Genomic DNA, 28,000 nt, shown 5'->3' with positions numbered 1-28,000 from the left:
TCTGCCCCACGCTGCCGCCTCTCGGGCCTCGGAAGATCATTCAGTAGCCAGGCAGTAGCAAAACCTTTTATTAAGTGCAGAACAAAGGCCGGGCCCTTGTGCAGGTCCCAGCTCTTTGGTTACAAAGGCGTTTGGCTAGGGCAGGGGGGGACCCAGAAGAGCCTCTGGGTCTTCTGTCCCTTCATGGCTTTTCAGAGGACACACCTCTGCTCTGTGGTGAGCACACAGCTGGATGGGTCCCTGGGGGGAATCAAGGGCAGGGTAGCTGCTGGGGTAGGGGGAGGTGGAGAAGGCTGGGACTGGGCCCTGGGGTCCAAGGTCCTGAGGACATTGGGTGGATCAGGTTTGGAAGAATTGTTGGTCCACCTGGGTGTTGAGGGTTCCACTGGTGGTCAGCGTGCGGCTTACGAACTCCTGGGTCACGTGCCGGGTGAGGGAGCCGCTCGCCTCCAGCCGCTGAGACCCCAGGGTCAGTCCATCTGCAGGGGAAGAGATGGGAAGGATTCTGCTGGGCTCTGTGCTCCCAGGAGCCCAGAGCCGCCGGTCCCTGGCCACTCACCCATGAGGAAGGGCTCCGTGGTGCTGGTGTGGGTGGTGGTGATGCTGCTGAACTCCCCATGCAGTGGGTGCTGAAGGAGCCCGGCGTGGCTGCCCGGCTGTGGGAAGGGGCCTGCGGCGGACAGACCGGCTGCTCAGCCCGGGGTCCGGAAAGGCATGGCCGGGGAGGGCTGGGGCGAAGAGGAACGCAGGATGCCCTACCTCCATCCTGGGACTCGATGGTGATGATGCCCTCCCTCTCTGGCCCGAAGCCCTCTGTCGTCCTGGCTTGCACCTTGAACTTGTAGGGCACGTTCTCGCTGAGCCCGGGCACCGTCAGCCGGCTCTCCGGGTTGTCTCCATCTACCCGGAAGGTGGTGGCGGGTCCTGCCCGGGGACAGATGCCTTCAAGCCCCTGGTGGCCCCTAGGTCCCGCCCACTGCCCTAGGACAGGAAGTACCTCCTCCTTGGGCCATCTCACAGGTCACCAGGTAGCCCAGGATATCTCCGTTGGGCCTCCGCGGCCGTTCCCAGCTCAGCTGCAGCGAGTCGGGGCTGAGGGCCGTGAACACCAGTGGGCCCGGGGCGCTGGGGGTGCTCAGCGTGAAGGCAGACCCTGGGGCAGCGGCAGGGGCAGCGTGTCGGTGGGGAGTGGGGGGGGGACGGAGAGGGCGTGATGGGAGCCGCCGTAGGGCAGGGCTGCTTACCGGGCAGGGGGCACAGAGGGCTCTGAGGGTGCACCTGGGACTCGATGGTGATGACACCCTCGCGCTCCCGGCCCCAGCCCTCCTGGCTCTGTGCTCGCACTCGGAACACGTAGGAGTGGTTGGGCAGGAGGTCTTCCACCACCACGGAAGTCTGGCTCGGGCTGGGGATGTTGAGTCGGTACAGCTCGCCTAAGAGGAGGGCAGTCAGTAGAGGGGTCTTCTTCCCACTTCCATCTTGATCCCTTCCTTCCCTGGACTGCTGCCCACACCCACCATGCCTGTCTGTGGTTTGGATATAGCCTGGTGTGGTTGGTTGGTCAGGATCTGTGCCCTACGAGGTGGGCAGAGGGCTGGGGGTGTGGCTCACGGGGGAGGGCATCTGTCTAGCAAGTGCAAGATGTTAATATCACAGGGAGAGAGAGAGAGAGAAAGCAGAACCTCCAATCCCAACCCTGTTCTGGCCAAATCTTGCGCCTTGGCCAGGTGCCCGGGTTACAGAGATAGGCCGTTCCCTAGTTCCCACACAGGCTTTTCAGGCCAAGCAGAGGCCTGAGGTCTGTGAGGCCTTGTTAGGCTAAACCTAGCACAGGACGTGATCAAGAAAGACCCGGGAAGAAGGAAGGCCAGTGGAAGGGACCTGGAGTCCATGGGGTAAAAGCCCCTCGGGCTGGGTGAGGTTTTGGTGAATTCCTGGCCTCTGGCACAAGCAGCCAGGTCTGGAAAGGCAGCGTTCCCACGGTGGGCAGCCCCTGGGCCTCACCGCCGTTCAGCAGCTGGTACTCCACGCTGTAGCCCAGCAGCACACGCTCACTCTGTGGCTCCTGCCAGCTCACTTTCAGAGATGTGGGCCCCAGGGCTGAGAACACCAGGCGGGTGGGTGTGTCGGGCACGCCCGCGGTGGCCGCCCCTCCCATAGCCGCTGCTCTAGAGTCTGGAAAACAAGACCCACAGTCAGTCCCAGAGACCCGGGCTGAGGTCCTGGGTAGAGTCACAGCTCTGCCTGGCTTTGCGCACTTAGATGGCCTACGTGGACCATACGGGCGGCTCATTTACCTCGCAGCCTTCTGTTCAGGCTGCCCAGCCCCTCCCCTGCAGCCTCAGAGACGCTGCAGGCCTGGCCTATGCCAAGGGCGTGAGCGCCGAGTGCCGGCTCACCCCACCAACAGATGGCCCGGACCCTCTCCTTGCCCTAACCCCGTGTGCACCCTCGGAGGGCAGATGCGGTTAGGCTTCAGCACGGATGAGAGTGAGCACAGTGGTTAGCGCCGTGGGTGGGGGGTGGCGTCCGCAAATGGAAAGAGGCCAAGGCATGAGGGGGACTGCAATGGTGGCCTGCGGGCAGATGGAGCAGGGCAGCCATGAGAACGAACGGGAGGCCACTCCTGTACTACCTGAGTGCCAGGCGGGCACTGCTGACTGCCCGGCCAGGACTATAGAGTCTTGGGAGCCCCTGGAGGGGGGGAGTCCCTTCATCTGGGCTCTCCTCCAGGACCCCAGAGCCCAGGACAGCGGGAGCCTGCTCCTCCCTTCTTCCCAGATGGGAGGGAGGCCTAGGATGGGACAAAACAGGATTAAGAGGGGGCGGGGGGGGGGCGGCTGTGCACACGGGCGTGGATCCACACGTGTGCCCGTGAGGGTCGCTCACCCTGGGAGGACAGGGAGGTGAGGGTGGAGTAGTCCCTGGGCAGCGTGGCCAGGTGCTCGGTGCGCGTGAGCGAGTGGTAGTCGCGGGTGAGGGTGGAGGACGCGCTCAGCAGCCGGTGGGGCAGGTGTGGGCTCAGGTGGGTGCCGTAGGCGGCGCTGGCGGCCGTCATCCTGTGCAGGGAGTTGGCACTGCCGGGGAAGGCGAAGTCCATGCGGCCATTCACCAGGTGCTCTGGGGGGGGGAGGACAGGGACCAGTCAGCCGGCCTTCTCCCACCTGGAGCCTCGGGGGCTGCTGGGGTCCTGAGGGCGGGGGGGGGGGGTGGTTCCCTGTCCTGCAGTAAATGATCTCAGACGACCGGGCCGAAGTCGCGTGTCCCCCGAGCTGCCCAGGCCTGGGCCCCCCGGGCACCAGAGTCCTCGTGGACATGGGGGCCCTAGGTCTCCTTGTGGACTGCGAGGCCGCGGCCCCGGGCGGGCGGTCACCTCCGAGGGGCCCAGGTGTGGCGCAGCGCCCCCCGCCGCCCTCCGGGTCCCGGCTGCCCGCGGCGGCGGCGGCGGCGGCGCTGTCCTCGTCCGAGCGCCCGCTGCTGGCCGACAGGCGCGGGATGAGCTCCGGGGGCAGCCGCCACGTGACGCGCCGCAGGTCCAGCTCCTCCCCCGGCAGGGGCTCCGGCTTCCAGCCGCCGCCTTGGGAACAACGAAGGGCCGCATTGGCACGGCCGGGGTGCGCGCGGTGCTGGAGGGCGGGGTGGCTGCGGGCGACGTGTTGCTGCATCGCGGGGCGCGGGAGAAACCCCGCCCCGCCGCCGGAGCCCCAGCGAGCCCCAAGGCACTGCCAGCGCCGCCGAGCTGGGAACGGCTGCGGGCCCCACAAGCCCAGGGCGGGTCTGGTGGGGTGGGGCCTCGCTGTGTGTGGGGGCCCCAGGCAGGGGTGGACGCAGTGTGGGCCTGAACCTGCAGGGAGGGCTTCTTGCTCCGGGCGTTGGGTGAGGGGCTACCTCTTTTACAGAAAAGAAAACTGAGCTGCAGGGCGGACTCTGGGGGCTCCCACCTGTCATCCTAGCTACTCAGGAGGCTGAGATCTGAGGATCAGGGCTCGAAGCCAGCCCAGGCAGGCAAATCTGAGATTCGTCTCTAACCAGCAAAGAGTAGAGATGTAACTCAGTGGTAAAGTGCCATCCTTGAGCAAAACAGCTAAGGGACAGGACCCAGGCTCAAGAAAACCATCCAGAGTCCTACAGCAGAGCCAGCGCAGGACCTGTGCACTCAAGAGTCTCAGCCAAGCTGGGAATGTGGCCTGGTGGCGAGAGTGCTCACCTCACATACATGAAGCCCTGGGTTCGATTCCCCAGCACCACATATATAGAAAAGGCCAGAAGTGGCGCTGTGGCTCCAGTGGCAGAGTGCTAGCCTTGAGCAAAAAGAAGCCAGGGACAGTGCTCAGGCCCTGAGTTCAAGCCCCAGAACTGGCAAAAAAAAAAAGTCTCAGCCAAGGGGTCTTTTCATGCCACACACCCAGAATCAAGGAGGACAGCCAGGGAGCACGGGGCTTCCTCCTCAGTTCCCTCAGCCCCTGCCGAAGGTGCTCAAGGTGCTGCCTTAGGGATTCCTAGAAAGCAGCCCAACTCCAGGGCCTGCCGGTGAACCCTCGGTTACCATGCTATTAGGGTCCCGTGTGCACGAACCCGCATAGATGTGTGCTACTCTATGTTCCTCAGCCCTCCGGGCAGATGTTTGAGCTTCCCTGTGCACAGTTGTGCGCGTGGCACACGCCCCCAGCAGCTCTGTCCCAGCCTTTGTGCATTCAAGGCTGTGGGTATTTGGGGCTGAGAGGGAACTTCCAGTCTTGATCTCCAAGCCCGGCAGTGGCTGGCCCCCTTGGCCGTGTCTGGACACCATGGACAATGCCACCCTGTGCCCAGGACCCTGGCCTTCCTCTGCCTCCACTCACCGGTGTCATCAGAGACGCTGGGCCTCTGGCTGCTGGCGGGGGAGCGCAAGACGTCATCGCTGTACATGAGGAAGCTCTCGTAGTCTTCTCCACCTTGGGCGTCCACAATGGGGATGTCTGGGATGATGGGGACTGCAGGGTGGGAGGAGGTAAGCCAGGGCCTCCAGCCGTGGCCTCCCGTCCGTCCTCTGACCCACCCAGTACCTCCCCTGCCCGCCACTCACTGGACATGGGCCTCTTGGGCTGAGTGGCCAGGTTGATGATGGCCTCCCGCTCGGGCCCCCAGCCCGCCCCGTTCCGCGCCTTCACGGTGTAGCGGTATGGCTGGGATTCTCGCAAGTTCTCGATGAGCAGCATCCGGTTCTTGGGGTTATCCACCAGCACTTTCTTCATGGGCCCGATGGGTCCTGAGGGAGGAGGGAGAGCGCTTTGGGGTGTTGCCCAGGTTCCTGCCTGGCCCCAGCCCTGACCTAATGGGAGGGCTGGGCTGCCCTGCACCCAAGATGGCCAGGACCAAGCTGGAAGGGTGGAGCTGCCACGTGGTCCTGCCACCCACCAAGCTCTTACAGCCTGGCGTGGCTGACTTTGGGAGGTGCCACCAGCTACCCAGTGGATAGCTGAGAGTCGGTAGCTCACACCTGTCATCCTAGCTACATGGGAGGCTGGGATCTGAGGATCGTGGCTCAAAGCCAGCCCAGGCAGGAAAGTCCGAGAGACTCTCATCTCCAATAAACTACCCAGAAAAAGCCAGAGGTGGTGCTGTGGCTCATGTGGTAGAGCGCTAGCCTTGAGCACAGAGGCTCAGGGACAGCACCCAGGCCTTGCGTTCAAGCCCCAGGATTGGGGGGCGGAGGGAGTGATCAAAGAAGCCGTGATAAATTAAAAAAGCAAAAACCCTCAGCGATGCCTTCCGCTTGCCCGCTGACCGGGACAAAGGACCCAGGAGCAACTTGAAGTCCCAGACGTCCCTCTGCCTCATGGTCTCTCCCCCCCACCCCTTCTGCTTCAGCTGGCCTTGGGGGGGGGGGCCAGGAAGGAGGCCGTCCAATCCTTACGGTTGTCCTCGTTGACCAGGCCATAGCAGACCTCGTAGGCGGTGATCTCGCCGTTGGTCTCTGCGGGCTCCGCCCAGCTGAGCTGGGTCACCGTGGAAGACACGACGTTGAAAGCCAGACGCCCCGGCTCGCTGGGCACTGGGAAAGGGGCCGGAAGAGCTCTGTCAGGGGCTGAGGGAGAGGCGATTGTGGGGGTGGGGTGGGAGTGGGCAGGGAGGGCACGAGGCCTCACCTTCCTGGTGGGTGCGGCAGGACACCAGGGCGCTGTAGGGCCCCTCGCCCTGTGACCCATAGGCACACACCCTCATCTCATAGTCGCAGTAGGGGTACAGGTTGGTGAGCTCCACCGAGGGCACCTTGCTGTCGATCAGGTGGGCTTCTGATTCCGGGTCACCCTGGATCCAGTACTTCACCTGTGCAGACGGGAGGGGTGCTGGTCAGTGGGAAGCGTTCCGCTGACCCCTTTGGACAAACAGATGTTGGAGTTGGCACATGGGGCTGGGGCAGTGCAGGGAATATTCCTGAAAAGCTCGGGAGTGGCCTCTTCCTGGGCGTGTAGATGGGGTTCCTTCTGGGCCCTGGTGCTTGGACCTGCTGGTTCCTCGCGTGCCCGCCCCATCACTCCACGCGTGGTAGCCGTCAGACCCTGGCCAGCCGCCCCCATTGCTTCCCTCCTTACCCGGTACCCCAGCGGCTTGCCGGGAGGGGGCAGCCAGTTGAAATGGATCTTCCTGGACCCGGCGGCCTTGGCGTTGGGATTCTGCGGAGCGCCCAGATCGCCTCGGGAGGGCGGCAGTGGCGAGAGCGTCTGACCTACGAAGCTGCGGTCCAGTTCATCTGTGGATCAAGGTAGAGCCGCCCAGCTGGCTCAGACCTCCTCACCGCCAGGGGGCGCCAGACTCAGCTCAACACCCAGCCTTTCTCAGTTCTTTTCTCACCTGCCTCTCTGGGAGGGCTAGCTTTAGTGGAGGCGGCGGAGGGGGGATTGAAGGAGTGTGTGTGTGTTGGGGGGGAGGGAATATGCCTACCCTTAGCAGCCAAGAGAATGTTCCGTCCATAATTATTCTTTGAAACATTCATTAAAAAGGCAGGCTCTCGTGTCTCACCCCTGTCATCCTAGCCACTCAGGAGGCTGAGATCTGAGGATCATGGTTCAAAGCCAGCCTGATCAGGAAAGTCCATGAGACTCTTATCTCCAGTTAGCCACCAGAAAACCAGAAGTGGAGCTGTGGCTCAAAGGAGTAAAAAAGAGCTCCGAGTATAGCATCCCGGCCCTGGGTTCAAGCCTCATGATCAACAACAACAACAACAAAAAGCTTACTCTATGTACCTGAAGGTCACCGCAAACGAGGGGTCCCCGCCTTCATGTTGGTGTTGGCTGAGAGGTTCCCCCCCCCTCCACTTGCTTGCGCCAACCCCAGGCTCTGCCCACCTCTCTCTCCAATGACGACAGTGGCTAAGTGGGGCTGGCCCAGGCGGGCTCCAAACTTGGGGTTGCTGAGCTGGATGTGGAATTGGCGGATCTGGCGGCCTCGCAGGAGAGAGTCAACCTCCTGTAGCTCCAAGAGCTTCACTTGAAGCTCCTTCCAGGTCTCCCCGGGGTGGAAGAGGAGCTCACCCTCCACGGGGACATAGTCCTGTAAGTGGGAAGATCAGGGGTAGACGCGGACGGCAGGAAGCAACAGTTCAGACATGACAGTCAGGCATGGCAGCACAAGCCTGTAAGCCTCGCCTGTGGATGGTGAGTTTGAGACCAGTATGAGCTACAGAGTAAATCCCAAGCAAGCCTGGACAGGATCTGCACGGCAAGACACTGTCTCAACACAACAAAATTAGAGCCCTTGGGGATGGGGGTAGGGATTCCCGTCAGGGCCCATCACGTGACTGTCAAGTGTGGACAGGAAATGGCTCCTGTTTACGCGGCGCCTTCCAACATCACTTTAACTATCAGCTCGCATGACCCTCCAGCAGCGGGAGGCAGAGATTTTACTGACAAGAAAACTGAGCCCCGTACAGGGTTGTGGCACTTGCCCAAGTTCACACAGGAAGTCATGGCAGAGCTGGGATTTGATCCAAGCACAGAGAGAGACGCGGTGCCCCCAAATCCTCTCCACAGCCAGGGAGGAAGCCCTGGGCCTGCAGGTCCCATCTGGGAAGGAAGGGAAGCGCTGTTTCCCATGTTGAGGCTCTGCAATCTGGGATCCTGCTAAGACCCAAACCTTGCTGGATGGGTAGGGCACTTTCATCAATTCCACATTCCTTTTCTCTATGCCCAAGAGCTTGCATGAGCGTGTGTGCGTGTGTGTGTGTGTGTGTGTGTGTGTGTGCTACACTGGGAGGAAGTCTTTCTCATTGAGTACCAGTAGGTGGTGCTCCAAACTAATCCTCTCCTGGTGTGGCTCCCTAGGCAGGGAGGGTGGGTGAGACCAGAGTAGACAGGAAAGTCTAACAAGGAAGAGGAAAATGGAAGAAGCTGATGTGGGCAGGTGTGGGTGGTTCACCCCTGAAATCCTAGCTACTGAGGAGGCTGAGACCTGAGGATCACAGTTCAAAGCCCGCCTGGGCGGGAAAGTCCCCATGAGACAATGGTCTTCAATTAATCACTCAAAAACTGGAAATGGGGGGGCTGGGGATATAGCCTAGTGGCAAGAGTGCCTGCCTCGGATACACGAGGCCCTAGGTTCGATTCCCCAGCACCACATATACAGAAAACGGCCAGAAGCGGCGCTGTGGCTCAAGTGGCAGAGTGCTAGCCTTGAGCGGAAAGAAGCCAGGGACAGTGCTCAGGCCCTGAGTCCAAGGCCCAGGACTGGCCAAAAAACAAAACAAAAAAAAAAAAAACTGGAAATGGGCTGTGGCTCAACGTGGTGGAGTAAAAAAAGAGATCAGGGACAGTGCCCAGGCCTTAAATTCAAGCCCTGTGATGGCGAGAGAAAAAGCAGCAGCTGATGTGGACGTGTGAAAGATGCAGTATCAGCTGGTGGCGCTAGGGGCTCAGGCCTGTAACACTAACGCTAGCTGCTCAGGAGACGGATTGCGATTTGAAGCCAGTCTGAGCAGAAACGTCGACAAGTCTTATCTCCGATGAACCACCAAAAAAGCCAGAAGCAGAGATGTGGCTCGAGGGGTAGAGCGCCAGTCACCAGTGCAAAGAGCTTGAAGCCAGGGCGTGAGGCCCTGAGTCCGAGCTCAGACGACCCTCTGGGCTCAGCCTCCTGAGCAGTTAGGATTTCAGGTGGGATCCCCCGATGACTAGCTTTAAGTGTTTCTTGAATAGTCAACTACCTATAGGCATCTTTACACAAGAATAACAAGGGAGCCCCCCCTTTTTTTAAATAACATGGCACAATTAGGGGATCTATAAAGACACAAACACTTCTTGGAGATTTTTATGGGAGCGCTACAACAGGGAGGTGAATGGTTCCTATCACATGAAAGAAAGTAAAGAAAGCTGGGGTGCGGCCGGGCTGCCTGGACCTGCCAGGCTCCTGCTCCCTTGTGTTTGCTGAATGGCTGATGGGCCCAGTGGACTGGATTTTATTGATTCAAGAGGTTTGCGGGGGGGAGGGGATTGAGGGGATTGCTGAATTTGGATTGTTAGGCGGGTGTTTTACCGCCTGAGCCACATGTACAGCTCTGAGAGAATTTTTGACTTGAACGTGAACCTTTTTTTTTTTGGGGGGGGGGGTGCTAGTCCTGGGTCCTGAACTCAGGGTCTGGGCACTGTCCCTGAGCCTCTCTGTGCTCAAGGCGAGCACTTGACCCACTGCACCACTTCTGGCCTTTTCTGTGTATGTGATACTGAGGAATCGAACCCAGGGCTTCATGCATGCTAGGCAAGCACTGTACCACACTAAGCCACCTTCCCAGCCTTGAACGTGAGCTTTAAAGTTCGATAATAAATTCAGAATTAAAGATGAGAACAGCCTGCCGCCGGCAGCTCACACGCGTCTGTTGACTTAGCTACTTAACAGGCTGTTCTGGAGGACTGCGGTCCAAAGCCAGCCTAGGCAGAACAGTCCATGACACTCCGTTTCTGAAACAGTGAGCAAAAGGCAGGGCTGGAGGTGTGACTTAAGTGGTAGAGTGCCAGATGAACAAGCAAGCTGTTCAACCATGAGGCCCTGGGTTCATACCCAAACCAAAAACAGTAACAACAACACCAAAACCACCCCCCCCCCCGCCACACACACAAAAGCAAGCTAGAAATCCTATAGGTAAAACCAAGCACACCTCCTGCTCCTACTTGTTTTTGTCTGTTCTTGACACCAGGCCTCTGAAATGCAGGCCAATGGCCTTCCCTGGCTGACATGGGGGGTGGGGGGTGGGGGGGGTAGCCAGAGATATCTAGAGTCTACGAGGACACCGCAGGGAGGACGGGAATGGTCTGGGCAGGTCACCGGCCCGTGTTAGGAGGAAGTGGCTTCCGGGCCTGAGTCCCTGGCAGCAGTGAGGCCCCCAGCCACCTGCCACTGTCACTTGGAGGGCGAGGGTGGTGACCACCAACATCTAGGGCCTCCCAATAGCTGCCAGGTCTTGCTCGGGCCTGAGAACCCAGCCCACTGGAGCGGCGCTCTGTCCTTGGCGTGCACGAAGCTTACCCGGTTCCCGTGAGCCGTGCTGTCTTGGGTGCGGTAGGACACCTGGGATTTGCCGTTGTCCAGGATGCGCCGGGTGACAGGGATGCGGGCCACTTGCTCGCCTCGGCTGACCGAGTACTCCGGACGTTCGAAGGACACCACTCCACTGGCTGCAAGGAGCCACGTGGCCATTAGGGGGCACTGTCCCCGGTCCCTTCTCATCTCCTTGAGCCACACGGCCGGGCCCTGCTTCTTCCAGTGGGCTCTCAGCAAGGGCACACTGACCTTGCTCCTTGATGATGGTGATGTTCACCAGGCGGCGGCCAAGGGTGGCGGTGCCCACGGGGACATCGATGGCCTCCACCAGCAGCTGCTTCTCGTCGTCATCCTCGGGCCGGATGAAGAGGGGTACCCTCACGTCCACCAGCTCCACCCCCTCCTGGAACTCCACCATGCCCCTGGCGTCTGTGGAGGGGATCCGATCAGGTGTGGGTCTGGGGGGGTCACGTGGGTGGGAGGGGCGAGGGAGGGGCCCTGGGGACCCGCCCACCCACCTTGCTCCGCGGTGAGGGTGTAGTAGCCGGGGGCCACCTTGAGCTCGTGGAAGGCTCTCTGCTCCACGTGCTTCTCCGTCAATTTCAGCAGGGTTTGCTTGGCCGATCGGGGCGCCATCAGCACTGTGTCCACAATGGTGTGGTCTTGCCTGGGTTCAAGGGGGGTGGTCAGGTCGTGGAGCCTCTTCCTGTCTCTCCCCAGTCAGGGCACAGGATAGGAGGTAGCAGGGCCGGGCGTCTGTGGCTCACGCCTGGGATCTTAGCTACTCAACAAGCCGAGAACTGAGGATTTCAGTTTGAAGCTAGCAACAGGCAGACGAAAACATTTTTTTGTGGTGTTTTTTTTTTTTTTTTTGTCAGTCATGGGGCTTGAACTCTGAGCCTGGGCGCTGTCCCTGAACTTTTGTGCTCAGGGCTCGTGCTCTACCACTTTGAGCCATAGCTCCACTTCCAGTTTGCTGGTGGTTCATTGGAGATATGAGTCTCATGGAGACTCTTTCCTGCCCAGGCTGGCTTTGAACCTGGATCCTCAGATCTCAGCCTCCTAAGTCGCTAGGATCACAGGCATGAGAAGCCTTATCTCCAACCAACCAGCATAAAGCTGGAAGCGGAAGTGTGGCTCGAGTGCTAGAGCAACAGCCTTGAGCAACAAAATCTAAGGAAGACGACAGGAGCCCGAGTTCAAGTCCCAGTCCTGGCACAAAAAAAAGGTAGAAAAATCAATGGTCTGGGAAAGGAAAGGAGGACGGCAGACTCATGAACCCCCCTCCTGCAGGACCAGAGATGGGGTGCCGCAGGGGCCAGATGGGTTGGTGGCAGGATCTGGCCCCGTGGCACCAGGGTATTTTCAACTCACTTTTTCCCGGCATTTGGCTGCTGCCTGTGGGGACAAAGGGCACAGATGAGCCCGAGGAGCCCTGAGGCGGAGACATGCTCTGCCTAGGGGCTCGAATCCCTGCTCCCCTCTGACCCCCGGGGGAGGGGGGCGGTCCGCCTGCCTGGCCTGGGCTTGGCAAGCTTAGTGGAACCAGGCTGCACCCCCACCCCCCCACCCCGAAGCACCCCGGGGGACTCACCGGAACTTGGTCTGCTGGAGCTTCTGCGAGCCGGCCACTTGCCTGTATACTTCATTCAGCTGCCAGGCAAGGGTGGGTCATGAGGCTGGGCCCGGGAGCCAGCTAGCTGGGCTCTCTCTGCCCAGAGGGCCCTCAGGGTGGTGGGGCATTCCCTGAGAGTCCCTTCTGAGACCTGGGCTCTGTTAACGTCCCAGGATGATACACCAGGTGCCTAGCCAGCCCCTTTCCCAGCCCAGGCGCGAGTGGGCTCTGTGGCCGCTGACCTCTGCTGTCCACCCCGGCTGCCACCGCCCCGGGCCCACCGTTCCTGCCCGGCTGCTTCTCGCGGGGGGGGGGGGGGGGGTCCTTACGTTCTCCTCCACCTCCTGGCGCAGCTGGTCGCACTCTCGGGTGCCGGGCCTCATCAGGTTCTCCGTGCAGAGGCGAGCGAGGCGCAGGGACAGCCCGTAGGGCACTGGGAGCAAGCGGGAGAGTCAGCCCCGTGCGTGGCGGCGGCGGGGTCTTCAGCACGGGGACGGCTGGCTGGCTGGCGGAGGAGGGCGTGGCGAGGGCGAGGGGGCGTGGCGGGGGCGTGGCGAGGGGCGTGGCCACGCCGGAGGGAGGGGCACAGGTGTCTGAGCACCACCGCGCCCTCACCCAGCTCACCCAGCTCCGCGGGGTTGGCGCTCGCGGCGTGGGTGGTGGCGAAGCCGGGCCGCTGGTGCACGTTGTTGGTGATCTTCCAGCGGACCGTGTCCCGCCCCTTGAGGTTCCCGCTGCGCAGCATGGGCGTGTCCAGGTGGTCCGAGGCCATCAGGTTCTCCCGGAGCATGTAGTGGTCTTCCTTAAAGCCCACCATGTGGCCTGGGAGGAGGGACGCGCTCAGCGAGGCTCCACCCGAGACCCACCCCAGCCCACCCCACCGGGGAGGGGCCGCGCAGGGCCTCCGGCTCCCTCCGTCTGAGCCCGGATACAGAACAGCCCAACCTCCACTCCCCGGCCCGTACCTCGGTTACAGCAAGGGAGAAGTGCCAGGCAGGCCTAGGAGACAAGAGCGGGGAGAGGTGAGGGGCCGGGACAGATGCCCAGGCCGCCCCTCCAGATTACACCAACGGGGAGCTGGCCTAGGGGTAGAGCGCTCGCCTCCTATACATGAAGCTCTGGGTTCGATTCCTCAGCACCACATATGCAGATAAAAGCCCGAAGTGGCGCTGTGGCTCAAGAGGTAGAGTGCTAGCCTTGAGCAAAAAGAAGCCAGGGACAGTGCTCAGGCCCTGAGTCCAAGGCCCAGGACTGGCAACAAAAACAAAACAAATAAACAGATTATACCAGCGGCTCTGAGAAGCCCTGCAGAAAATAAACTTTTTTTTGGTCAATCGTGGGACTTGAACTCGGGACTTGGGCACTCTCCTTGAGCTTTTGTGCTCAATGCTAGCACTCTACCACTTTTTGTTTCCAATCCTGGGGCTTGATGAACTCAGGGCCTGAGCGCTGTCCCTGAGCTTCTTTTTGCTCAAGGCTAGCACTCTACCTCTTGAGCTACAGCGCCACTTCGGGCTTTTTCTGTGTATGTGGTGCTGAGGAATCGAACCCAGGGCTTCATGCATGCTAGGCGAGCTCTTTACCACTAAGCCACATTCCCAGCCCTGGGGATGGGTTCTACTAGCTCCACTGTATGGCTGAGTCTACTAAGGCACAGAAAGATTAAGTGACTTGCTCCATGTCGCACAACTAAGCCCGGCTCTGGGGGCTCTGGGGGGCTCTGTGGGGCTCTGGGGGAGGCAGGGGTAGGGCCGTGGGGAGGCCCCGCGGTCTCACCTTGCAGCAGGGACAGTACTTCCAGCAGAGCAGCAGCAGCAGCGCCAAGAGCGGCAGGAGCAAGATGAGCGGGAGGATGAGGCCCCAGAAGAAGCCAGGGGGACAGTCTGGGAGGAGACAGAGGAGGGAGGTGGGACTCACCCCCACCCTGAGGCCCACGGGCCCCCCTCCCCATGTGCCCCCCCACCCTGCTCACCCTTCTTCCTGTGGACCAGGACGGTGCTATTGGGGCCGGGACTCCCATCGCCCTCCACCGTGTAGCTGTACGTGCAGTCATCATCCTCATCCCGGAACGAGCAGTACTCCACCACCTCCTCTGCTGCACCCACAGAAGGTCAGCAGGGCCCCCCAAGGCCACCCCCCGGCACCCTGGAGCACCCCCACAGGCCTCTCCTGTGGTCAGGACCCTGCCCACGCCAGGTGCCTCCTCTCGAGGCACTTGGTCTGCTCCGCTGTGTCCTGAACTGGACCTCTACCCACTGCCTGAGTTTCGTTCCTCTTGCACCAACCTTTTTTTTAAATTTTATTTTAATGTTGGTACTGGGGCTTGAACTCAGGGCCTGGGCACTGTCCTCTAGCTTTGTTTGCTCAAGGTTGGTGTTCTGCCCCTCGAGCGGTACTTCCACTCTGGCTTTTTGGTGGTTAATTGGAATTCAGAGTCTCATGGACTTTCCTCTCCAGGGCTGGCTTTGAACTGTGATCCTGAGATCGAAGCCCGCCGAGTGGCTAGGATGACAAGTGTGCATTACCAGAGCCTAGCTGCCCCAGCTTTCGATCCCATTCCTAGACTCACTGGCCCCTCTCTAGGAATGGGGGCCCCTCCCAGCTCTGGAACTTCCATGTGGACTGGCCCTCCCTCGGCCTACCTTTCTTAAGCTCGTCTACCATCTTGACCTTGAAGCTGCACTCCTGGCACGTGCGCCCCTTCTTCTCCCCAGTGCCCCAGGCCTGGCACTGTACACAAGAGCGCAGGTCCTCGCACAAACCCAGGCGGATCTGGGCAGGGAAAGGAGGAGGAGATGAGCACACTGTGCCAGGCAGGTCTCCCTTCCCCAGCCTCACGCCTTCTACCACCTTCTACCGTACCAGCTCAGCCCCTTTCCCACCTAGCGTTTTCTGTCTGTTATTGTTGCTGGTCTTGGGGCTTGAACTCGGGGCCTGGGCACCGTCCCTGAGCTTTTCTGCTCAAGGCTAGCGCTCTACCACTTGAGCCGCAGTTTCCACATCAGGTTCTCAGGTGGTTCATTGAAGATATAAGAGCTTCATGGACTTCCCTGCCCAGGCTGGTTTTGAACCACGATCCTTTAGAATTTAGGCTTCTGAATGGCTGGGATTAAAGGCCGTGAGCCATGGGCTTCTGGCTTTCCCACCCTGCCTTGCGCCTGGGATCCCCACGGCCACCCACACCCGGGGCACCCCGCCACCTGGCCTTACCGCGGAGTAGTTGATCTCACAGGTGGTGTCCGTGTAGAGCGACTGCTGGTTACAGTGGCATCGGCCACACTCGCAGTAGCCTCGTCCATTACAGATGCCCTGCGGCAGGACGGGGTTGCCAGTGAGCCACCTACGGCTCACCCCCCTCCCCTCTCCCCACCCCCACCCCCGGGCTCTCGTTGGTAGGGGGTGGGTGCCCGGGCCTACCCCATTACTGTCGATGCACGTGGCGTTGCTGAGGGGACAGTCGCAACTTGCGCCTGTCCAGCCGGGCTCACACACACACTGACCCATGGAGCAGCGACCCCGGTCTGTGGAGAGGAACCGGGGAGAGGGGATCCGGACTCACATCTGCAATCCAGCTCTGCCCACCTGCTGCAGAACCAGGGGGAAGAGCTGCCTGCCTCCCTCCTCTCCTGAATCTCTCCCTGCAGCTCTGCCCTTCCACCCTGCGGTCTCCTTTCCGTTCCCCGATCATCACAGACAGGAATCCAGTCATGCGGTTGCCCTAAGAACCTTAATGGGTCCTGGCTAAGGCAATGGTATGCAAAAATAGTACAAGAAAGTCAGAAGTAAAATCCAGGTGCCCGTGGCTCACGCCTGTCATCCTGGCTATGCAGGAGGACGAGAGCTGAGGATCACAGTTCGAAGCCAGCCCAGGCGGGAAAGTCTGTAAGACTCTTATCTCCAATTAAGCACCAAAAAGCCGGAAGTGGAGCTGTGGCTCAAGTGGTAGCACACTAGCCTTGAGCAATAAAAGCTTAGGGACAGTGCGCAGGTCCTCGGTTCAAGCGCCTGGGCCAGCACTCCCCAAATTTATAAAAATCTACAGGTAAATTATTAGATTTCAGGCTGGGGATATGGCCTAGTGGCACGAGCGCTTGCCTTGTATACATGAAGCCCTGGGTTCGATTCCCCAGCACCACATATGCAGAAAATGGCCAGAAGTGGTGCTGTGGCTCAAGTGGCAGAGTGCTAGCCTTGAGCAAAAAGAAGCCAGGGACAGTGCTCAGGCCCTGAGTCCAAGCCCAGGACTGGGGGAAAAAAAAAATTATTAGATTTCATAAGTTAGTTTAGTAAAGGTGGCTGGCTACAAGGTAAACATACAAACAGTAGGAAAAAAAAACCCAACCCCAAACGCTAAGAACTCCTTTTGCCTGAAGGATAAAGTCCTGCTGTGGACCAGATCCCAAGAGCTACTTGTCCTCCAACCTTTCTTCCCCGCAGCAACCCTCTTCCTCCCCTCCTCCCTTCTACTCCTGCTGGATGTCTGCCTTTCTCCGGGGGTGCCTGGCTCTCCCTTCTGTCGCTCTCATTGCACTCTCGGAGGGACAGATGAAGAGGGGAAAAAATGGTGGTGAAGGAGCAGAGGGAAATCAAGAATGGAGAAGAGGGTAGACATCACGGCATGGCCTTCAGCCTGGCCGGGATGCAGAGGGGCCTCAGGTGTGCTGCGTGGGTGGACTTACAGCGCTCCTCCGTCTGACCATCAGGCCTTGCCCGAGTTGTCCCCAGCCCCCTAGGTCTGAGAGTCCTCGCCCCACCCCGTGCGGGCGGCCAGAGAGAACCTCAGGGGTTAAGGTAGGGTTTGTGCTTGGGGTGGGGTGGGGGGGGCTGGGCCTGAACTTGTGGGGGGGGGATCCCGGTTCCTTCGGCGCTCACCGTTGCAGAGGAAGCCGGAGGTGCGGGGGCACTGGAAGTTGTCGTACTCGCAGAAGTGGCCCTCGTAGCGGCCCTCGCCGTAGCACACGCAGCGCCCGCACTGGCACTCGCCCCGGCCGGAGCACGGCCTGTCCTCGCCCTCCCGCAGGCAGGGCTGCGCGTCGCTCAGCGAGCCCGTGGAGCAGTTGCAGGTCTTGCCGCTCCTGGGTGGGGGGAGGAGCCGGTCACTTCTCCACAGCCCCGGAACGGGGCTGGGGGCCCCGCACCGCCCCATTTTACGGGGTGAGGAAACTGAGGCTCTCTGAGGGCTGCCACGGTCTCCCAGACAGGAGGGGCTGAGACTCAAAACTAAGACCAAAGTCCTGGCCCTCAGGGTTGTTGCTTCTTATTGCTTCTGGGTCTCAAGTCAATGTTAGATAGACTTTGTTCAGTATCTCTAAGTGTGTGTGTGTGTGTGTGTGTGTGTGTGTGTGTGTGCGCGCGCGCACGCGCCAGTCCTGGGCCTTGAACTCAGGGCCTAAGCACTGTCTCTTAGCTTTTCTTTTTTGCTCAAAGTTGGCACTCTGCTGCTTGGGCCACATTTCCACTTCTGGTCTTTTGGTGGTTAATTGGAGATAAGAGTCTTCCAGAAGCTGGGCATCAGTGGCTCACGCCTGTAACCCCAGCTACTCAGGAGGCTGAGATCTGAGGATCCAGTTCAAAGCCAGCCTGGGCAGGAAAGCCCATGAAAAATTCTTATCTCCAATTGACTACCAGAAATCCATAGTGGAGTTGGAGCTGGAAGTGGTAGAGCGCTAGCCTTGCGCAGAAAGAGCTCAGGGACAGCGCCCAAGCCCAGAGTGGGAGCTCCAGGACAGGGAAACAAAATACTGACAGTGTAAAAGGTATGGAGTGACAGGCAAGACTCCCTCTATGCCAGTCCTAGACCTCAGACTCCCTCGCAGCCACTGTCTTGGTTGTAGCTATCTGGAGACAGTCCATAGGTCCTGGGTATAGATGCTCCTTGGTTTATGATGGACAATGGAGTTCGATTCTGCTAACCCCATTGTAATTGACACTATCAATCACCTTTAACATACCTAACCTTGCAAACTCCCCACCTCGGCCTCTTTGAATGCCTGAATGTGGACTGCTTTCACACCATCATTCATATAAAAAGAGAATTAAAAAAAGAAATCCTCATGCAAACCATTCTAAGAAGGGACCATCCTAAATGTTCTGAACCGGTTTTGCCCAACAACTGCGCTTCCTGTGACTCGTCATCCCCTCCCTAGCTGCGCATCCAAGGTGTGCCCGCGATCAGGTGACATCCTGGGGGCGGGACTTCCTCCCGCCACTCACCAGCCCTCATTGCACACGCAGTGCCCACACATGAAGTCTCCTTGATAGTGGCAGCGAGCAGACCGCACTTCTTTTTGCTGGAACGAAACCACAGTGGGGCACGTGGCGGGAGAGGCCCGGGCCGAGCGGGCCTTGGGATGGCCTGCCAGGGTGGTGAGGCCGCAGGGTGCAGGGAGCTCCCCTCAGCTGCCCCACCCCACCCCCCCCGGGCAGGGCTGAATCACACCAGTTCGCAGGCGCACACATCGCAGATGATGCCCACGTCCATCTGGAGGCCGTCAGAGAAGGAGGGCTTCAGGTGGATGTTTCCTCTCTGGTCCTCGTCTGCCAGCTGGCACACGTGCGTGCCATCCACGTCCTCCACGGCCCGCAGCTGCACGTCGTATGTGCCCTGTAGGGATTCCGCCAAGGCAGAGACCTGAAGTGCTGGGCCTCTCTGCCTTCCCAGCCTGTAACACCAACCCCTGGGGTGTCCCTCCTCAGCGCCGGGGCCTCCTTCCTTCCAGTCAGAGCCAAAACAACAAGGACACTAACAAGAGTCTCCTCTGATCCAAGGAGCTGACCCCAGAGCTTCAGGCCCCACACCCCACCGTTCAAGAGCATCCCCCCCCTCGTAGGGCACTGCACAGGACCGTACCACTTCCCCCCGTCTGATGTGAAAGGACCCGGTCTTGGTCTTTTGGAACATCTTGGAGGTGACCTCTGTCCGCAGGCCTCGAGGGCTGTCCAGTGCCCGGATGTCCAGGTTGGAGCGGATGCGCTGGAAAGAGCAGGAGATCGGTGGTCGTGGGAGGCCCTGGGCTCAGCCACCGTGGCAGGGTCTGGCTTTTCTCCAGCCCCGCCTCGTGGAGAGCACCCCCCCACGGGTGTCGGGGGAGTGGTGTCAGGGTCAGAGCTCCGGGAGCACGGGGTCAAGCTCAAGTGAGTTCCCCAGGTCCTCAGGGATGACCCAGACCCTTCTTTACTGGCCTAGCCCAGACCCACTTCTCAACAGGACATGGATGCCCCTCGCCCCTGCCGGCCCTCACGTAGAAGGCCTCCTCCAGCAGGTCCACGATGTTGGACGAGTCCTCTTGCAGCACCCCCAGCGAGGAGACCGGGAAATAAGTGTGCAGCTTCTGCAGGAGAGAACGCCAGAGCCCGGGCTAAGCATCTCCTTGAAAATGGGCGACAGTTCTGAGAGTGTCGATTATCTCCACTTTACAGATGGCGACACTGAGGCCTGAAACATGCCATTGTGCTCCAAAGCCTCCTCTTTCTTTTTTTCTTTCTTTTTTGCCAGTCCTGGGGCTTGAACTCAGGGCCTGAGGGCTGTCCCTGAGCTTCTTTTTGCTCAAGGCTAGCACTCTATCACTTGAGCCACAGCGCCACTTCTGGCTTTTTCTATATATGTGGTGCTGAGGAATTGAACCCAGGGCTTCATGTGTGCTAGGCAAGCGCTCTACCCCTACGCCACCCTCCCAGCCCCTGAGCCTACTCTCGTAGCCCCCTCCTACTTGGGTTTGGAGTTAGAACATAAGCAAGTGATTTCCCACCAGGCTTCACTCCCAGGAGCCTCAAAGCTCTGGGAAGAGAGAGGGAAAGGGAGGGGACAAAGATCTCCAAACCCAGGCTGGGAAGGTGGCCTTGTGGTAGAGCACTCGCCTCGCATGCATGAAGCCCTGGGTTCGATTCCTCAGCGCCACATACATAGAAAAAGCCCGAAGTGGCGCTGTGGCTCAAGTGGTAGAGTGTTAGCCTTGAGCAAAAAAGAAGCCAGGGACAGTGCTCAGGCCCTGAGTTCAAGCCCCAGGACTGGCCAAAAAAAAAAAAGATCCCCGAGCCCCTGTGCCTTGTCACCTGTCACTGTGTGCACCGCGGGCTCCGTACCTCATAGTAGCTGTAGGAGTAGTTGGTGACAGCGAAGATGGGGATGATGTTGTGCTTGGCAAGCAGGCGCACAAGCGTGGGCACGGAGGGGTAGTCCTGGGTCTTGTACTGAGTGTAGGTGCCCGTGTCATCCAGGTGGCATTTCTCGTCATTGCGGTTCATGATGCCCGCCAGCACGTTGGCGCCATCCGCCTCATAGTGGAAGGCAGACTCGGTGGAGAACACCAGCAGGTGGGTGCTATCCGGGCGCCAGCCAATGGCCCTCTGAGGAAGACGAGAGGGGGGCGGGCCCAGTGAGCAGGACGGCAAAGAAGGGAGAGTGAGGCAGGAATGAATTTCACTGTTACTAATTTTTAAAGGGGGGGCTGGGGATATGGCCTAGTGGCGAGAGAGCTTGCCTCGTATACATGAGGCCCTGGGTTCGATTCCCCAGCACCACATATACAGAAAACGGCCAGGAATGGCGCTGTGGCTCAAGTGGCAGAGTGCTAGCCTTGAGCAAAAGGAAGCCAGGGACAGTGCTCAGGCCATGAGTCCAAGCCCCAGGACTGGCCAAAAAAAAAAAAAATGTCAAAGAAACATATGAGGAAATGTTCAACATCCCTGGCAGTAAAGAAATTGCAAATAAAAACAACCCTGAGGGGCTGGGGATATAGCCTAGTGGCAAGGATGCCTGCCTCGGATACACGAGGCCCTAGGTTCGATTCCCCAGCACCACATATACAGAAAACGGCCAGAAGCGGCGCTGTGGCTCAAGTGGCAGAGTGCTAGCCTTGAGCGGGAAGAAGCCAGGGACGGTGCTCGGGCCCTGAGTCCAAGGCCCAGGACTGGCCAAAAAGAAAAATAACCCTGAGATACCACCTCACTCCAGTTAGAATGGCCTATACTCTAACTCAGGCAACAACAAATGCTGGAGGGGGTGCGGGGAAAGAGGAACCCTTCTCCATTGTTGGTGGGAATGCAAATTAGTACAACCACTTTGGAGGTTCCTCAAAAAGCTCAATATAGACCTACCCTATGACCCAGCCATGCCACTCCTAGGCATCTATCCTGAACAACAGGTCCCAAGGTATCAAAAAGACATCTGCACTTCCATGTTTATCACTGCACAATTCACAACAGCCAAAATATGGAAACAACCCAGATGCCCCTCTACAGATGAATGGATCCAAAAAATGTGGTACCTATACACAATGGAATACTACATAGCGATTAGGAATGGTGAAATATTGTTATTCGCAGGGAAATGGTCAGAACTTGAACAAATAATGTTGAGCGAGAGAAGCCTAGAACACAGAAAACAAAGGGGCATGATCTCCCTGATATATGACTGTTAAGGTGGGGGGGACAGTAGAGACCAGGTCTGCAAAACAACAAACTTCTTTTCAAATGGTATTTCCACCTGTTTGGGTCAGCGACTTTACATTATGTATCTAAAACCAAACAACTACTAAACATAGAAAGGTCTAAAATAAACCTATCAGTGGCTCACAATAGCTCAACAGCTATGTACACATGATCATATAAGATGAGGATAAGCAAAAACAACTCCAAGAGAAGGGCACAGGAGGCTTCTACTGCTGATGTTATCTTTAAAGTTCTAGGTGAATTTCCTGTGGTGTACCCTACGTGGTTACTGTATATGATTTTGGTACACTGGATATTGTATATATGTCTACCTGATCTAGGGAAGGGAAAGAAAAATGAGGGTGTAAGCTATCACAAGAAATGTACACACTGCCTTGTTATGTAACTGTATCCCCTTTGCACAACACCTTGTCAATAAAATTTAATTAAAAAAAAAAAAGAGCAAGTCAATCCAGGTGCTAGTGGCTCACACCTGTAATCCTCGCTACTCAGGAGGCTGAGGTCTGAGGATCGAGGTTCAAAGGAAGCCTAGGCGGGAACGTCTGTGACACTCATCTCCAATTAACCGCCAGAAAATTAGAAGTAGCACTGTGGCTCAACATGGCAGAGTGCTAGTCTTGAGAGAAAAAGCTCAGGGACAGCTCCCAGCCCCGAGTTCAAGGTCCAGAGCTGACAAATAAAAAAGGCAAGTTTCAGAACTCTAAGTACACTAATCCCTTTGTGTAAAATAGGTAAAAAGGGGGCTGGGGATATAGCCTAGTGGCAAGAGTGCCTGCCTCGGATACACGAGGCCCTAGGTTCGATTCCCCAGCACCACATATACAGAAAATGGCCAGAAGCGGCGCTGTGGCTCAAGTGGCAGAGTGTTAGCCTTGAGCGGGAAGAAGCCAGGGACAGTGCTCAGGCCCTGAGTCCAAGGCCCAGGACTGGCCAAAAAAAAAAAATAAATAAATAGGTAAAAAGGTACAAAATATACAAGAACCAGTAGATGCTAACGGTGGTGAAAGTAGAGTCCATTTTTGTTCTTTGTTGTCTAAATTATCCATTATATATATTTGTGTGTGTATATGTATATATATATGTTATTTTCAAAATGAAGAATGGATGTACACATTAAATAGTGGGCATTTCTGCTGCCAGTACATTTGGAGACTGGATGACTGGACTCAGTCTCCGAGGATTCCAGAACCCCAAGGCTCTTGTCTGGCTCCCAGCACAGCAAAGCCTGGATTGGCACTGAGGGCCACGCCACTGGTCTCAGTTTGCCTTAGCGCCTGGGGCCTATGCCAGGGAGCTGCAGGTGCCCGGGCACCTCGCACCGGGCCTCGCGCAGGCCGGTGGACGGCTCATGCCCTCGGCACGAGACAGCGGCCCTGGACTAGGCAGCCGGGGCCCCTCCTGCCACTCACGGTGCACACGGCGGTCTGCAGAATGGCGTCGAAGCCGCCTTCCGGAGCGTCCAGGTTGCCCGAGATCCGCTCTCCTTGCAGTTTATCCCAGAATTCCTTCACATCGTCCGTCAGGCTGATGACGTTCTTGAAGGAGAAGGGAGGGTCACTGTTGGGCCATGGCTCCTTCAGCCTGGGCAGGAGAGAGATAGAGAGAGAGAGAGAGAGAGAGAGAGAGAGAGAGAGAGAGATAGCATGTCGGGGGGGGGAGGACGCCTGTGCCCAGTGTTTGGGCCTCTCTTTATCTAGTGGTAAGGGGCAGCGTTTTGAGAAGATGGGCCCAACGGCCAAGGCTCACTCACTTCTCAGGCCTCATGTCTGTCTGAGGGACGCTGACTTTGTCCACAAACTTGCCGAATCCAATAGTGTAATCACTGGTGAGCTTCCTCAGGATGTTGGCTGGATAGCGACAGGAGGAGAAAAGGGCACAGATGAGCCTGAGCAGCCACGCGTGGACACGGTGGGGGGCCGGTAAGAGCGCCTCGCGGTAGCCACTCGGTGCTGTGAGCCTCGTTCTGCGCCCTCACCGTTCTCGTTCCTGCTTATAGATGGGGAAATGAGACGCAGAGGACCTAGCTACGCATCAATTACTTATTTCTGTGTGCCTGTTTTGTTTTTGTTTTTTCCAGTCCTGGGGCTTGAACTCAGGGCCTGAGCACTGTCCCTGGCTTCTTTTTGCTCAAGGCTAGCACTCTGCCACTTGAGCCACAGCGCCACTTGTGGCCGTTTTCTATATATGTGGCGCTGGGGAATCAAACCCAGGGCTTCATGTATGGGAGGCAAGCATTCTACCACTTGGCCATATTCCCAGCCCCGTGTGCCTGTTCTGGGGCTTGAATTCAGGGCCCCACGCTCCCGCGTGGCTTTTCTTCACTCAAGGCTGATGGTGCTCTACCCCCGGAGCCCTAGCTTCCCGTCCTGCTTGCTGTTGATGGATTGGAAATAAGGATCACAGGGGCTGGCTTTGCATCGCCATCCTCAGAGCTCAGCCTCTGGAGCCGCTGAGATTACAGGCATGAGCTACTGGTGCCGGGCAGGTCACGCCTCTAGCAAGTAGGACGATGTTCGAGAATCAGATCCCAGCTTGGCCTGCAGAGCTGAGATGTAGCTTCTGACTCGGGGCAGGGAGTAGCACCCCTGATGGCCCCTAAAATCCCACGCGGTGAGGCTTGGCTGGGACCCTTGCCTAGGAGGAGGGACGGTCCTCTGGGAGGCGCGGCGGTCCCCTCTTTCTTGTGGGGTGCATGCGGTTGTCCTGAGTTAGCTTCCAGAGCCAGCCCACTTTGTCCCCGCTGCCTCCCCCAGGCATACCTAGGTTCTGCCCCATCTGCTTGAGATTGTCCAGATCATCAGACATGGAGTTGGAGAAGTCCATGAGGATATACAGGTCCACGGGGCTCTCCAGAGGCTCGAACACCTCAAACTCAAAGTGCCGTTCCTCACCAGGCCGCAGCCGCACCTGCAGGCCTTGGGGGTACACCTGGCTACGGCGCAAGCTGGTGTCGATGTGTGTCGCCTGTGTTGGGGTGAGGGGGACAGCTGGCTGGAGGGGGGCTCTCTGGAGACCCAAGGGGAGCCTCGGCCCTCCCAAGGAGTGCCCCGGAGGAGCCGGCCCTCAGGCCCCCTCCACGCACCTCTGTGATCTCCAAGCTGCTTTCCATCACCACCACGCTCTCCAGCCCGCAGCCCGCGGCCAGCAGCTCCTTTTGGGTGTTGCAGCGCCGCTCCTTGAACAGCTACCCAGAAGCAGATGGGGGGGTCAGTGGGGGCAGTGGCCATCTCCCGGCTGACCCCACCCTGGAGTTCTTTCTCCAATCTCATCTCTGTCTCCCAGACCCTACCTGGGCTGAAGGACGGCGGTCTTCGCCAATTTCCCTGGTGAAAACATTCCTCCTACCCTTGAGCTTATCAACAGCACCTCACGTTGGCAAGGAAAATGTAATGGGCAGAAGGTGGCACCAGTCATTTGTCAACTGGGGACATGCAGAGAGCGGTTGGGGCATCCGCGGTCTCTCTCCTCCAAATTCCTCTAAAACTGTCAGCTCCGCACCAGTGGTTCACACCCGTGATCCCAGCTACCCAGAAGGCTGAGATCTGAGGGCCATGGCTTGAAGCTAGCCTGGGCAGGGAAGGCTATGAGATGCTTTTCTCCAATTAACCACCAAAAAGCCAGGAGTGACTCGGGCTGGGAATGTGGCCTAGTGGTAGAGTGCTCGCCTCTTATACATGAAGCCCTGGGTTCGATTCCTCAGCACCACAGATATAGAAAAAGCTGGAAGTGGCGTTGTGGCTCAAGTGGTAGAGTGCTAGCCTTGAACAAAAAGAAGCCAGGGACAGTGCTCAGGCCCTGAGTTCAAGTCCCCCAAAAAAACAACAAAGTCAGAAGTGAAGGTGTGGTTCAAGCGGTAGAATGCCAGCCCTCGTGAAAAGGCTAAGGGACACTAATGCACTGTTGGTCGGCAGGTAAACTAGTACAACTACTCTGAATGGAAGTTTGGAACTTGCTCAGAAAACTAGCCATAGACCTTTCCTATCATCCAGCCATACCATCCTGGGGCATCTACCCAGAACATTATAAGTTAGGATACAGTAAAGATACTTGCCCACCCATGCTCCTTGCTGCACTAGTCACAATAGCCAAGTTATGGAAACAGCCCAGATACCCTACAATAGATGAGTGGATAAAAAAAATGTGGCAGGTTTACACAGTGGAATTTTACTCTTCCATTAGAAAGAATAATATTTGGTTGGGGTTTTTTTTTTAACTGTATTTTTTTGTGTTTTCTTTTTTGGTACTAGGGATCGAACCCAGGACGTTGCACTTGCTAGGCAAGCGCTTTGCCACTGAGCTACATCCCAGCCCTAGAAAGAATAATATTATGTCATTTGCTGGGAAATAGATGGACCTAGAACAAATCATGTTAAGTGAGGTAAGCCAAGCCCAGGGAGACAAATGGCACGTTTTCTCTCATATGAGGAAGCTAGATGTGAAATTCACCAGGACGTGAGAATTATACCGGACTCTAGGTATTCTCACACGGTCGGACTAAAAGAGGATACTTTTCAGGGAAGAACCCAAATGCGTAACTCCTCTGACCATTTCAAATACTATTTATTGACATGAATTCCAGGAAATGGAAACTTCTTTTGGTGGTGGTGGTGGTGGCGGTGCTTTTGCTGTGTGTGTGTGTGTGTGTGTGTGTGTGGTTTTAGAGGGATAAAGGAGAGGGTGCAGACGAGCAGGGAGGAAGGGTGAACAAATGTAGTCATGGTAGTCAGTAAACACAATGTGGAAAATGAACTATGCAACGTGTGGGCAGGGACAGGAGAGGAAAACTGGGGGAAAGCGAAGGTAGGGTGACATTGTCCCCAAAGAAATGTACTCATTACCCGACTTAAGAAACTGTAACCCGGGGCTGGGAATGTGGCATAGGGGCAGAGTGCTCGCCTAGCATGCATGAAGCCCTGGGTTCCATTCCTCAGCACCACATAAGCAGAAAAAGCTGGAAGTGATGCTGTGGTTCAAGTGGTAGAGGATTAGCCTTGAACAAAAGAAGCTCAGGGTCAGTGCCCAGGCCCTGAGTTCAAGCCCCAGGATTGGCAAGGAAGAGAGAGAGAGAGAGAGAGAGAGAGAGAGAGAGAGAGAGAGAGAGAGAGAGAGAGAGAGAGAAATTATACTAAAAAAATTAAAAAAGGTAAAAGAAAAGAAAAGGCTGAGGGACAGAGTCCAGGCCTGTGTTCCAGTCCCCTTTCTGGCCCCAGTGAAGGAGGAGGGAAAGAGGAGTAACTGAACCGCTCACTTCGTCCACACAGTAGGCACAGTCCTTGTCCACGCGGATGCACTCGGTGCAGCTCTTCACCTGGGCCTTCTTGCAGCGATTGGCTAGGGGGGAGGGAGGGGCAGACACACAGGGGAGGGGCTCACTGGTGGCCACGCCCTCTCTCCGACCTCCCCACCCTCACCTATGAACCAGCGGTGGCTTTCTTTCCTCCAGATCTTAGAGAGGCGGAAACGTTCCATGCCAGGTAGCATAGCTTGGAATGAGCCATTGTCTGGAATCTGGAACTTTCTAGGTTTCAGGGGATGGAGGAATGGATGGTGGGGCTGATTTGGAGGTGCCGGCCATTTGCCAGCAGAAACACCCTGGTTGTCCCCCCTGGCTACTCACGCCTCAGGTTCTGCTCCTGCTCCTGTCTTCTAGGACCTCTGGGACAAGCAGCACCGGCTGCACCTTGCCCTCTGCTAGCCTCTCCCCTTTATAGCTCCTGCTTTTCGGCATTATAACTTCCATAGGACTCTGTCCCTTCGGCCGCGTCTGTCTGGGATATTATTGCCCAACACAAGTCCTAGCAAACGGATGAGGAAAATCCCAGAGTTTCCACAAAGGCCCTTCGGGTTTCTCCTTGGCTCCGTCCAGTGAGAAGTGCAGTGAGGCCCTACTGTGTGCACCAGTCTGCACAGTGGGTGTTCTCCTGGGCTCTGATTAGCACAATGCCTAACCACAACCCTGGTTGGGGCGGGGGGAGTGCCCCAACTTGCTGCCTTTGCCAGTTTCCATGGTGGAAATATGCCCGCCATCATCTACTTGGGAAAATTTCATGGGCAGGAGGTGGCACCAGTCATTTGTCAACCGGGGACGTGCAGAGAGCCGCGAATGAATCAAATCCCGATAACGCCCTCAGCTCCACTGTGGAAGCCTCAGTTTCCCGCCTGAGGAAACACAGCTTTCTGAGCAGCTCCTCTGAGCTCAGCACTCGCCGGGCTGGAGGGCTTGGGTCTCAGATTCTCCAGCCACCTCTAGGACTGTGCCCAGGCTCCACGTGGCTTTCTGGGATGCCTGGGGAATGCGGTCCCTGTCCGGAGGCGGCTATGGGAGGTGCGTGGACTTACCCATGTGCCCAGGAAGGCTGAGGCTTAGCAGAGCTGCCACGAGCACCGTGGTCCACGGGTTGGGATGCAGCCCTGCCATCGTCC

At 57.8% G+C, this 28,000-nt stretch overlaps 1 protein-coding gene across 4 annotated transcripts; it reads right to left on the bottom strand.

Annotated features, from left to right (window-relative positions):
• Positions 1-52: 52 nt before the first annotated feature.
• Positions 53-28,000, bottom strand: Itgb4 (integrin subunit beta 4). 4 transcript variants are annotated; one of them, XM_048365909.1, is made up of 39 exons: positions 27,917-28,000; positions 26,826-26,908; positions 24,660-24,761; positions 24,337-24,541; positions 23,328-23,424; positions 22,987-23,158; positions 20,210-20,473; positions 19,369-19,458; positions 18,978-19,100; positions 18,567-18,731; positions 18,341-18,417; positions 17,000-17,202; positions 15,545-15,648; positions 15,338-15,436; positions 14,770-14,899; positions 14,100-14,222; positions 13,904-14,010; positions 13,093-13,126; positions 12,752-12,949; positions 12,457-12,560; positions 12,107-12,165; positions 11,887-11,910; positions 11,031-11,179; positions 10,762-10,941; positions 10,498-10,646; positions 7,329-7,533; positions 6,576-6,733; positions 6,129-6,309; positions 5,897-6,034; positions 5,066-5,248; positions 4,842-4,973; positions 3,374-3,577; positions 2,890-3,120; positions 2,005-2,175; positions 1,245-1,433; positions 998-1,153; positions 760-924; positions 560-670; positions 53-479 (listed from the first exon to the last, which is right to left on the bottom strand). In XM_048365909.1, exons 1-39 carry the CDS (start codon positions 27,993-27,995, stop codon positions 340-342), a joined length of 5,484 nt encoding a protein of 1,827 aa, XP_048221866.1. In that variant the 5' UTR covers positions 27,996-28,000; the 3' UTR covers positions 53-339. The 4 variants fall into 4 exon arrangements, with proteins under 4 accessions (XP_048221866.1, XP_048221864.1, XP_048221863.1 ...); XM_048365907.1 differs by lacking the exon at positions 3,374-3,577 and adding an exon at positions 2,636-2,794 and having other exon boundaries at positions 1,245-1,428; positions 2,000-2,175; XM_048365906.1 differs by lacking the exon at positions 3,374-3,577 and adding an exon at positions 2,636-2,794.

Source organism: Perognathus longimembris, chromosome 17 (genome assembly GCF_023159225.1).
Source record: "Perognathus longimembris pacificus isolate PPM17 chromosome 17, ASM2315922v1, whole genome shotgun sequence".
In the NCBI taxonomy this organism is placed as follows: Eukaryota; Metazoa; Chordata; class Mammalia; order Rodentia; family Heteromyidae; genus Perognathus; species Perognathus longimembris.
This window is presented reverse-complemented; position numbering and strand designations above follow the sequence as displayed.